Source organism: Trichosurus vulpecula, chromosome 2, assembly GCF_011100635.1.
Source record: "Trichosurus vulpecula isolate mTriVul1 chromosome 2, mTriVul1.pri, whole genome shotgun sequence".
Taxonomy (NCBI): Eukaryota; Metazoa; Chordata; class Mammalia; order Diprotodontia; family Phalangeridae; genus Trichosurus; species Trichosurus vulpecula.
In genome coordinates this window covers 13,738,423-13,750,701 of record NC_050574.1, presented here as the reverse complement: position 1 = coordinate 13,750,701, position 12,279 = coordinate 13,738,423, and the positions used below count along the sequence as shown (strand labels likewise).

At 38.0% G+C, this 12,279-nt stretch overlaps 1 protein-coding gene across 1 annotated transcript in view; it reads left to right on the top strand.

Moving 5' to 3' along the window:
• The first annotated feature begins 3,141 nt into the window (after positions 1–3,141).
• LOC118836912 (sodium-dependent phosphate transport protein 3-like) overlaps positions 3,142–12,279 on the top strand; it is a 53,996-nt gene continuing 44,858 nt past the window's right edge. Inside the window, exons 1-3 of the mRNA XM_036744015.1 lie at positions 3,142–3,295; positions 6,798–6,957; positions 11,266–11,441. Coding sequence (XP_036599910.1) covers positions 6,867–6,957; positions 11,266–11,441 — 267 coding nt within the window. The 5' untranslated portion in view covers positions 3,142–3,295; positions 6,798–6,866. The remainder of the gene's footprint in view (positions 3,296–6,797; positions 6,958–11,265; positions 11,442–12,279) is intronic.

The window sequence follows — 12,279 nt, the reverse complement described above, 5'->3', positions numbered from 1 at the left end:
TGAAAACTTGCCCTTTCCTGTTTTCATGTTCTGATCAGACATTTCACTGCCTTTCTTCTACTTTCTCAATTTCTCTGGTCTTTATTTCTCAATCATATCCCATACTATCTATAAAATAATCTTCGCTCCACTGAATTTCTCCTTTGCAATTTAGCACAAGTTTTTATTATACAATAACAATTAATTGCAATGCTGTTGTCTTTTGGGGTTGTTAAAAGTTAGCAAATGCATAGTCAATTCCAAAATCTTTAGGTGACTTTGCTTTTAACTTACCTAAACAAAATTCTGTTATATCATTCCCAGAAGAAAATATAGTGGCAAGATAAAACATTTTCTCAAATTAATTTTACTTACCTTCAGTTTGCTCCCTGATTTAAACAAGTCTCTCTCTTTTCATGGTCAAGAGAAGTTAATAATAGGTGGTTCTTAAGCAGCAGATAAATTTAAACTACAGATTGCAAACCCATTTTTAAAAACTTTTGGACTTCATTGAAGATACTTTCAAACTCACTTTGGTTCTTTTTTTTTTCTTTAGTCAGTGAAATAACCTTTTGATGGAGTGATGGGACCTGGATCCTGAATTTTCCCATACATTTCAGTAGCCCAGTGGTTTGGCTGAGGTTGCAAGAACATTACCTTGTCAAGGGAGGTCATTCCTAGGCACTGCTCCAAACACAGGAATTTTGTCACTAAAGTCCCTCTGGGAAGAAGTAGGCATCCTTACTCCATGGATCCTGAGCCACTGGACCCAATATTCTTGAAAGACATAGAGAAACCATGGTCCTGAAACACACAGGACTCCTCTGGAATTTTTGCCCTCAGAGATGACTCTTAATGTTCCTTCTAGGTTATGTCTAGGCTGTGGAAGTCCTGAAACACACAAAACTCCTCCAGAATGTTTGCCCTTGGAGGTGACTTTTGTCACCCTAGTCTTCACCCTAGGGTCTACCCTTGAACACCAGGACTTGTTAGCTGAGAAAGAGGCCCAAAACCAGGCAGGTAGTATGCCTTTCAAACAAAATAAGACTGCACAGGTGATTGCTATATCTTTTCAAACTTCTCTTGAAGCTTCCTATGGAATTTTCCCTAATTACTTTAGGCTGCTGAGGACTGTTGGTCCAAATGGACTGCATGCATTGTCCGCATTATTGCAGCACACCGCTGGGTGCCCCAATTGTTTTGTAACAGCCCTGTGACATAAGGGAGTCTTTCCCAGGAGGATGTGGGTTCCCCTATTTACCCTTGCTTTCTAAAACTGGCCTCACAGTGTCATATGCTAGGTGTGGCTGTCAAAAGGTTAAGTTTTTTCTGGATACCCAGTTTATGTCTAAGACCAATGATCCAAACAAAGATGTAGGGGGAAACAGCCCCTTAATGGGTTCAGGTGATCAGAATAACATGTGGGAGTGATTTCAATACAAAATTTTATTGCAAGCAATGGGGAAGACAGAGAAGGGGAGAGAGAGGAAGAGTGGACCAGACATCCAACTCAGCCATATACACTAACATAGAGTATATGTTAAGGGAACTTAAGGGCAGTGCTGAGTTGGGGAACACAGAAAGGAGATATTCCAGTAGGAAGCTGTGCTCCTGCTGGAGAGGGTGATGTTCTAAAGTACCCTTCTGACAGTGGGGTTCTTACACTGTGACTTTGGATGACTTCCCTGGAGTTGACCAAATTGTATATCAGAAGACAGAGCAAAATATTATTTGGAGGGTTTACATATCAGAGAGAAAAAGTAAGCTGGTGGCAAACAAAATATTATTTGGAGGACATAGCTGTATCAACTTCCAAAAAATGTTGCTGTATTTTACCATAAATTAGTTCTATAAACTTACAGCCTCCCTTAAAGGGACACTGTCAGTGATCTTAAGGCCATTAGACCTAGTCTTAAAAAAAAAGGGTTTCCATGCATAGATTGCAGAAACTACAGCCTATCTTAAGGGGAAACTGTCATGGTGGTCTTAAGACCACCAGGTCCAATCTTAGAACCATACATAATAATAAAAAAATCCAACAAACAGACCTGACCTGGAAAATAAGACTTGGGATCATCAGACTATCTGAAAATCATAGCCAAAAATTCTTTTTAACATCTTAGATCCCTGTTTCAAGAATTGATAAATGAAACCCATTCAGATCAATTAAAACCAGAGCACAAAAGGCAAATAGAAATAATCCATTGGCCACATCCTGCGGGGAAAAAATGAAAACTTCCAAGAATTTCATAGTCAAAACCTCAAACTTCTGGGTAATGTATGTGTACATATATATCAAATAGCTGGAAAAAGACAGTTCAGGTAGCAAGGAACCATAGTAAATATAATACAAGGCATAGTAGCTTTCAGAGACATCTTGGAATATGAAATTCCAAATGCAATGGGTAAAAGCTTATAATCAATAACTTAGTCTATAAAACAGATTAATTTTCCTGTGGAGGAAAAATAGGCCTTTAATACAGCAGTTGGCTTTCAAACATTACTAATGAATAAAAATCTAAAAATTAAATTTTTAATAATTTAAAATTAATAAAATATAAACACAGGCATCAAGAGAAAACAAATCTGAACTTTGGAAGCGGACAAGTGTTTATATCCTATTAGAGCAGTAGAAACAAATATTCTTCCAGGATCCTAACACATTAGGAGTTAAATAAGACAGAAAGTCTGGGTGATTTTATTGTGTTTTGATGGCCTTAGAAGGTAGAAAAGGGAAAAAAATGTCCTGGGGAAGAAAGGAAGAGGAAGAGGAAACTTACTATCTCACAAAACAGGCTGCATGAGATGAAAAATATATTAAGAGAGGGGAATTATATGGATACAGGCAACCCATGAATCTCACTCTCATCTCAACAAGAAGGATTTTACACACATACACATACACACACACACACACACACACACACACTCGCATGCACATGCACGCACACCTCTTACTTGTATTTGAAGCCCCACTGTTTGGCATAGTGCCTGGTACATTGAAAGCATTTAACACACTTGGTAAATGCTTTAGCAATTCATCTCTGTGAAAAAGAGACAGGTCATTGACAGTACTCATCCCTACTCAAATCATCCTCTCTACCCAGTTAACCATCAAGCTGTTTCTTGACATAATAAAAGGGGAGTTAAAAATTAAACTGCAAAGTAAAATAAACTTTAATCTGGAAAAGGTAAAGCCAAAGTGTTTTTAATGAAACTGCAGATGCCACGTGATGAAAGTTGTTTGCCATCGAAATCCTGTATGATGGTTAGAACATCGCGCTGAGGAAAGAAGGAGCATTTGATTCTACCTCAGGTTTGTCCTTAATATTTTCTGATTAAAATGTCCATTTTGGACTAATGGGACCCTGCCCCATCCTCTTCTTCTAAGCAATAGTTAATTTATTGAGCCTCTCTGGTAAAGGCCTTTATTAAAAGGTGAGAGAATGATATTAAGCAGCTATTTTACTGCCCAAAAAAATAGGTAAAGAGGTAAAATAGGAGAGGGAATGAATAATTATTGTCATGGAGGTCAGTGGTTTATAAACCACGATGACCTCTGACTTAGAAACATCTCCAGAACACATCAAAAAACTTCAAGATTACTTTTGGCTATTAAGTTCTACTTTTGAAATGCCAGTGTTTCCTGGGATGAATTACTCTGATCATTTAGACATCAAATTGAGCACCTGAAGAAGAGTCTTTTTGATTGCCAAGAGAGATTTGGGAGAAATAGCTTGGTGGGGCTGTAGGATACCAAACAGCCAATGCAGCATGGGGATGATGAATGTGCTTCAAGTTGAATAATTAATAAAATTAATAATAATAACAAACTAGCTTTTATATAGCACTTGAAGGTCTCAAAGGGCTTTACAAATATAAGCTTATTTGAACCCAGGTATCTGGATTCAAATCCTGCCTCAGATATTTATTAATTGTGTGACTATTGGCAATATGGGGAGGGAGGGAAAGAGGGAAGTAAGCATCTATGTATGCCAGGCACTGTGATAAGTGCTTTTTACAAATCTTATTTTGTTTGATCCTCATAATAACCCTTCAAGGTAGGTGCTACTATTATCCTCAATTTGTTCTTCGTTTGTTTGCATTTGTGTCTGACTCTTTGTGACCCCCTTTGGGGTTTTCTTGGCAAAGATACAGAAGTGGTTTGCCATTTCCTTCTCCAGCTCATTTTATAGATGAGGAAACTGAAGTTAAGTGAGGCAAACAGGCTTAAATGACTTACCCAGGGTCACACAATAAGTGTCTAAGCCCAAATTTGACTCCGATCTTCCTGACTCCAGGTGTAGTGCTCGATCTACTGTGCCATCAGCTGCCTCTAATTAACTTAAATTTTGGGTTCCTGGATCCTTTAAAAGGTAGAAGAAACAATACCCAAAAGAGATTCTATGCTAGACCTGACTTCTACTGGCCAGGAGGAACTGATTGTTGGGGTGAACTAACATTTAAAATGAGCTGAAGCTGGTGAGGGGAGCTGGATAAAAAAAAGGACTGGATTCCTTATGTCAGGAGAAAAAGGAGGCCCAAAGAACATGAAAATCCTCCATACGCATGATGGTTATGACAACAGAGAGACAGCAGGGTTGCTCAAAGCTTATTTTATGTCTCTGAAAAGTGAATGACTTTTGTACTGGAAATGACGGTGCAAAAATTGTAATACCTAAAGAGGGAATCCCTCCCATAGCAACCCTGGAAAGTTCTAGTGCCCATCATTGTTTGGGAACCTTGTGTACTCTGTTTTAAAAGTCACAATTCTCTGTTTTAAAGTAAAATATTGGCATCCATGTGTGTTTATTAAAAACTGCTGGAATCATTAGTATAAGGTATAACCTGGTGATGATCTGGGCACCTCTTAGAAGCCCCACAAGGAAAACCAATGAAGTGCTTAATATGTAAATCTTACTATTTTTAAAATAGCAGTAACACAGGTAGTGATTTTAAAATTCTGCAACACTAGCTGGAAAGAGAAGCTGAAAATGGACAACTGAGATTGGAAGAGGAACAATAGCCCTGAAAGGACTTAAAATCCAACACCACCAGGCCATTATATAATGAAGATACTCATGATTCCAGAAAATAAGAGGAATACAGCAGAGATATACCATCTGACCAGTCATAAACCAAAGTCCAAAAATAAGACTCTCTATTTAATTACCTGGAACATCTAGGTGGTGCAGTGGGTAGTGTCGGCCCGAAGTCAGGAACACTCACCTTCCTCAGTTCAAATCTGGCCTCAGACACTTACTGGAACTGTGGCCCTGGGCAGGTCACTTCATCTTTTTGCCTCAATTTCTTCATCTTTAAAATGAGCTGGAGAAGAAAATGTATCTTTGCCAAGAAAACCCCATTTGGGGTTATGAAGAATCAAACACAACTGAATTTCTGAATAACAAAAACTTCATGGCCTACTAGCCTGATCAAAGCAGGCTATGACAAATAGAAATCCAAAGACATGACCAAAAATAAAAGAACAACAACAAAATGAGGATAATAATAGCATCTACTTTGAAGGGTAATTATGAGAATCAAATGAGATAATAATGCAAAGGGAACCTACCTCCAAGTACGAAGGATACAAAACTGCCCAAGGCTCTTAGAGCTGCAGGTGGTCAGTCAGGGTCAATGTCAGCAAATTCTGCTTGTCTCTTGATTGCCTGGTGCCATAGATTTCAACCCTGGAAGTGTCAGAGGATAATCTCATTCAACCCTTTCATTTTACCAAGAAGGTGAGGACAGGGGAAGAGAGGTGACTCCTCTAAGGTCACACAGCTAATATAGAGCCAAGCCAAGGTCCTCTCACTCCAGATCCAAGGCCCTTTCCTCCTCTAGTGCACTGCCCCTCTAAATACAGTTAAATTTAGATAAGTACATTGAGATTTAAACTGAGAATAGATGAATGTTAGTGAGGAAGGCAACTACTTTTACTATGTGTTTCTTTTAATTCACACTCCAAATCTAGCATGGTATTACATTTGTGCTAATGATAAGCGGGGTTTTTGCACAGCTATATTAATAACTTGTTTATCTTATGTCAAAAGCATAATTGCTAGCTTCTTTCTGGGTCAATTATCCTAACAGTAGGAAAAGCTTCCTAGACCATAGGGCAATAACCAAAGTATCAGCAGTGATATGGGTCTCCTTGCTATTCCTCGAGCACAACACTCTATCTTCCAATTCCAGGTACTTTTCCTGGCCTTTTCCAATATCTGTGTAGCTGCCCCTCCCTATTTCAGCCTACTAGGCTTTCCTGATTTCCTTCAAGTTCCAAGTAAAATCTTACCTTTCACAGGAAGTCTTTCCTAACCCGTCTTAATTCTAATGTTTTTTCCTTTATTCTCTCCAATTGATCCTGTATATACTCTGCATATACACTACTATCTCTCCCTTCAGAATGAGTTCCTTGAAAACAGGGACTATTTGGTTGGTTGGTTTATTTGTCTCTTTGGGGGTTGGCCTTTCTTTGTATGCCCAGTGCCTAGAACATAGTGAGTAGGCATTTAATTAACTAGTGCTGACTAACTGACCATTTGCACATTTAGAAATGGCAACTTATGACAGTTAAAGGAAACATACCCAAGATAAAACAAATGGCCTCTGGAATGATATTCATATATATTTAAATGTGTAGAGGATAGCAAACATCACAGAGTTTATAATTTATATGATTATGAAAATGCATCTTAAATGTAAAAAAATATGAATTTTAAAAGCCCAGCATTCTTTGTGATTGTGGACAATGATGATGATTTAGAGAAAAGTACCCAGATACCTGACTGAGTAATGAGAAAGTTGTATTTCAGAATTGCAGATTGCTGTGTACATTGTTCTTTCAAGAGGTGAAGGTCAACCCCTGTGAAAAGACCAGCCTCATGGATTCTTTGGAAACTCCCAACTCCAGGCAGAAGGAGAACACCAATCCACAGGAAGAAGAAGGAAAGAAGCAGCAGGAGAAAGTGAACAGTAAGGTCATAACCATGCCACAAAGTGCTCTCCCCACCCCCCCCCCCACTCAAGCATGACTGCCTGAAGAGTTTGCAAATTCAATTCAGCTCAATCCAACCAATTTATTGATTATCTACTGAGTGCAAAACACTGTGTGAGGTATTATAGAAGATGAAGAAATGAATAAGAAACACTCCTTGTTCTCATGGAATTTTACAATTGAATGAATGAATAAATGAAGTCATATTTATTAAGTGCTTACTATGTTCCAAGCACTAAGCCAAGTGCTAGGGATGCAGATACAACATCAAAGACAGTCCTTGTCCTCAAGGAACTTACATATTATTAAACAAAGACAATACATTAAGAGGGGTACAGCTCAGAAGGGTATTTTAGTTTGGAAATGGATCATCATAATAGCTAGCATTTATATAATGCTATAGATGTTATCTCATTTGGTCCTCACAACCTTGCGAGTTTGTTATCCCCACCCTAGAGATGAGGAGCTGAAGGGGTTAAGTGACTTGCCCAGGAGTCACACAGCTATCTGAGGCAACATCGGAACTCAGGTCTTGCAAGTCCAACATTCTATCCTCTCTGCCACCTACCTGTCAAATTTAAAGGGGGTAGTTAAATAAATTCATGGGTATAGATTGACAAACACTTCACAGTAATAAAGGCAGTAAGAATTTCATTATGGTTTCTTGAACTAGAAAGTTAGTAGGTTAGAAGGGCAGCAGAGAGAACACTGAAGGTTATGTTCTCTCAGCCATGGTCTCAGGTCTTGGTGGCAAAGTAACTGAAAAGAAGACTGATCAGGAGTAAAGTAAGAAGAAAAGCTAAGACAGATAACAAATAACCATAATAGATAAAACAAAGCATGGTAAATAGATATAGTAATAGATAAGTCGATATAGTAATAGATAAAACAAAACACAACACACCACACCACTTCCCAGACATCGGTTATACTGTTTTCCCTTCCCTAGTCAACCTCTTGGTGAAGCAATTTACCTCTACGTTACTATCTACACTCAAATCCCTTGCTCCCTTATCTTCTCAACAGTCCCACATCTCAATTGCCCTAGTGAACATTTCAAACTAGATTCTCCAGGAACATCTTAAACAATAACATATCTTAAAACCGAATTCATTATCTTTCCCCCAAAACTCCCTCTTCTTCCAAACTTCTCCCTTTCTGTTGAAGGAATCACCAGTCCATCAAGTCTGCCTGGTTTGTAACTTCACATGACTCTTGAACTTCTCACTCCACATATCCAATCAGTTGCCAAATATTACCTTTTCCACCTTCATATTTCTCACAGAAGGCTCCTTTTTTTCCCTCCTCACACAGCTAAAACCTTAGTTCAGGCCCTCATCATCACTCACTTATATTAGACAAGAGCCTCCTAACTTCAATTCTCTCACTAGTCTAGTCCATCCTACATATTGCTCTCAAAGTAATATCCCTTAAATACAACTGGTTATGTGCCCCTCTCCCCCTGCATTTCAGTAGCCTTTTATCGCCTCTAGGATAAAATAGAAACTCCTCTGTTAAGCTTTGAAAGTCCTTCATAACCTAGTCACAACCTATCTCTACAGGCAAAATGGGTGTTTATTTTCTCTCACACATTGTCATCCAAGATCCAATTAAATTGGATTTTTCTGTGTTTTTCTCACAAGACACTCCTCCCAACTTCCTAGCCCTTCTCACTTCCCCCACCCCTGTGCCTTTGCAGCATCAGTCCCACATTCCTTCAATTCTCTGCATCCTTACTACCACCTCATAGAGTCACTTGCTTCCTTTAACATGCACCTCAAGCACCATTTTCTTTATGAAGTCTTTCCTAATCCCCACAAGGTTAGTATCTTCCTTCCAAATCTGCCTTGGGTTTAATTAATTTTACTTATTTTTATTTATATTTTATGTTACATATAAATTTATATAAATATATAATTATATTGAATTATTTTATTTATAGTTTTGCAGTGTATATTTTTATATGTACTTTTTGTTTGAATTATGAATTTGGATATGAATGCTTTATAAGGAGAAATTATTTCATTCTTTGGACTTGTATCTGTAGCACAGTACTTAGCACAAGGTAAACACTTAATAAATATTTGGCAGTTGAATGATTGATAAAAAAATATAACACTAGCAAGTTCATCTTATAAAATTGTTATAGTCTTGGTGGGGTCCATATCTAATTTTTTGAAATAAAATATTTGTAAAAAAAATGCGTTTCTCAAAGTACACATGTTCATTAAAGTGTATCTATAGAGGATAAAGTTGTTATGTCTTGGGCCAAATGTTGCCGGATTTTATCCATTCCTGGTATGCCTATCATAGGAAGCAGAGGTATGCTCCATCCATTATTGACCACTTCATTTAGGTCTTTCTTATCACATCCCTACTGGTAATTACCTATTAGCCATTCTTTGTCTGTCCCTTCCAGTCCAATGATCTTTCTTTTGGCTATCTCTGCCTTTTTTCTGCTATGAGTTATCATCATCCTATCAATCCCAAGCTGCAGTCCTATCCCTTTTTTTTCTTTTTCCCTATTTATCTATCCAAATCTTTAAAAAATCTAAGTCAGCTGATGAGTTCCCTTTGCAGCCATATCAATATTTACATTGAGTGTCTTAATGTGGAGTCCATGAACTTGCTTCTTTTTAAAAAAAATATCTTGATAACTATATTTCAATATGGTTATTTTCCTTTGTAATCATGTGGATTTTATTTCATGCATTTAAAAACATCCTTAGAAGGTGTCCATTCATGTCACCAGGGTGACAAAGGAGTTCGTGATATGAAAAAGGTGAGGAGCCATGAATCTAGATCAGGGATGTCCAAAGTGTGGCCCATGGGCTGCATGTGGCTTGCAGTGTGATTTTATGTGTCCCACCTGTGTTTACTAAGGGTGTGGAAATTGACATAAATGCTTTAACTAAAGCATTTGTGTTGATTTCTTTGCTTGCGGTGGACACAGGCGGGCCCCATGGGGGTGCACAGCCCATGTTTTGAACAGCTCTGATCTAGATAATTCTCCCTTTGTCTTCTCATTTGAAAACACTTTAGATCTTCAGAATTTTATTCTTAATAGTTTTGCATCCCTCCAAGGCTAACTTCCCCTTTAAAATCTTTTGTCATGGGCCTCTATGTGTCCTTTCTCTTCACTTTTTAAAATCTATCCCTTAATGTAGAGCGCCTACTATGCCTAGCTTTCATTTCCTTCTCTCTCTTTCTGTCTCTGTCTCTCTGTCTCTGTCTGTCTGTCTCTCTCTCTCTCTCTCTGTCCCTGTCTCTCTCTGTCTCTCTCTGTGTGCCTTTCTTTCCTCCCTCTTTGTCTGTCTGTCTCTCTCTGTCTGTCTCTCTCTTTCTCTCTCTCTGTCTCTCTCTCACAGACATACACACACATCCAAAATTGATGGTTACTTCCCACTCCACACCACTTCCAAGGTTCTTATCATTACCACTACAACAACCAGTTCTTCCTTCTTGGTAAAATAAAGTCCAGGATGGAATTTCCCTTTATTGTTTCATCCAGATTTTGAAAGATGAAATTATTATCAAGGCTAGCAGGAAAAGAGTTCCATCAAATGTCCAGATAATCAGTTACTCATGACTACTTATATCCTGTCTCTGAGCCAAACTTACGGCTTATTCCTCAAATTCCTTCTGTCTGTCAAGGTGGTTTATAGTATCTACTCAGATCACAACATCAATTCTATCTCAACCAAATGCCAACTATGCTGCTTCCTGATCCTGGCTCCCAGATTTCTCCCCATACATCTCTTTTGTTGAATCCTCCACATCTTCCTAACACCTCAATCTGAACTTTCTACAAAGTTCTTTGCTTTATCCTCCTCTCATATTTATATACTTTGTCCCTTTGCCAAATTTATTTACTTCTTTGGACTTAACCATACGCAAATGATTCCCAGTTCTATGCATTTCCAGCTGTCTACAGGACAGCTCTATCTTAGGACACTTCCACCTGTTGGAATGTCTCAATAGTACCTCAAACTCAACATGTCCAAAACCAAGCATACTTTTGTTTTACCCTGACTTCGTTAATTATATTAGTGATTTTACTATTTATCTGACATTCTATGTTTCAAAATCAACATGTCATCTACCACCCAACTTCCTTTCTCTTTTCTGTAATACTCTTTTGTCCAGACAGCAAACAAAAACTATGTGAATCTAAATAGAAAGGGAATAATCTTATGAGAGATTTTGTGATTTATTTTTTGTTTCAAAGAAAATTAGTCTGTTCATACAACTACTACATAATTGTTGTCTTGGTCTCTCTTTTGAAGGGTTCTGGTCACTAAGATATGCCATGGCCATCATGATACATGTCTGTAATTTAATAATGTCAGCAGAATATTCTAGTCTGAGCATCGCCATCATTGCCATGGTGAACCACACAGGCCAGTCAAATCAATCCAATGTTTCCACACAGGACTATCCTGGTGCCACTGAAGATAGAGGGGTAAGTCAATGGCAGCTCTAACTTTTCTCATTCATTTAACAGACATTTATTGTACCTACTATATATAATCTGTACATTGGTGTAGATGCTAGACTAATAATAAATTATAGAAGGTCTTTTCCATTTAAGAGCTTTTGATCTAATTGATAATATATGGGTATACGTGTAGGTGTTAGACTAAATGGACACTGAGATCTCTTTCTCATCTAAAATTCTCTGATTCTGGGAGATTAAACACACATCAATAAATAAGACATAAGTCAGAATATAAATATGTGAGAATTCAAAATGCATCAATATCTGATAGGAGAAAAAAATCACTACTGGTTGGATAAGGGATAAGCTTCATGGATGATCTGCCTTTTTAGTTGAACTATGAACGCCTTAAGGACTGATATTGGAATGAGTAGGTACTGGTGTAGGGAACATTGTCAACAAAGAGACGAAACAACCTGGAGTACATGAAACATATGTTATTTTCAGGAGTTGGCAGATAGTTCAATTTGGCTGGAGTAGAGAGCGCATAGGGGAATAGTGGAGGCTGCTACACAGAGTGAAGTCGGTAGAGCACTAGACATTGAGTAAGGAAGACCTGAGTTCAAATCTAGCCTCAGACACTATCTGTGTGACCATGGGCAAGTCACTTAAACTCTTTCTGCCTTAGTTTCCTCATCTATAAAATAGGGATAAAAAAGCACCTACTTCTTGGGGCTGTTGTGAGGATCCAATGAGTTAATATTTGAAAAAGCTTTTCAAACCTTAAGCTGGTTATGAGAATACTACTCATTATATAAGGCAGGAAATGTGATTTGGAACAAGATTCTGGAGGGCTGTGAAA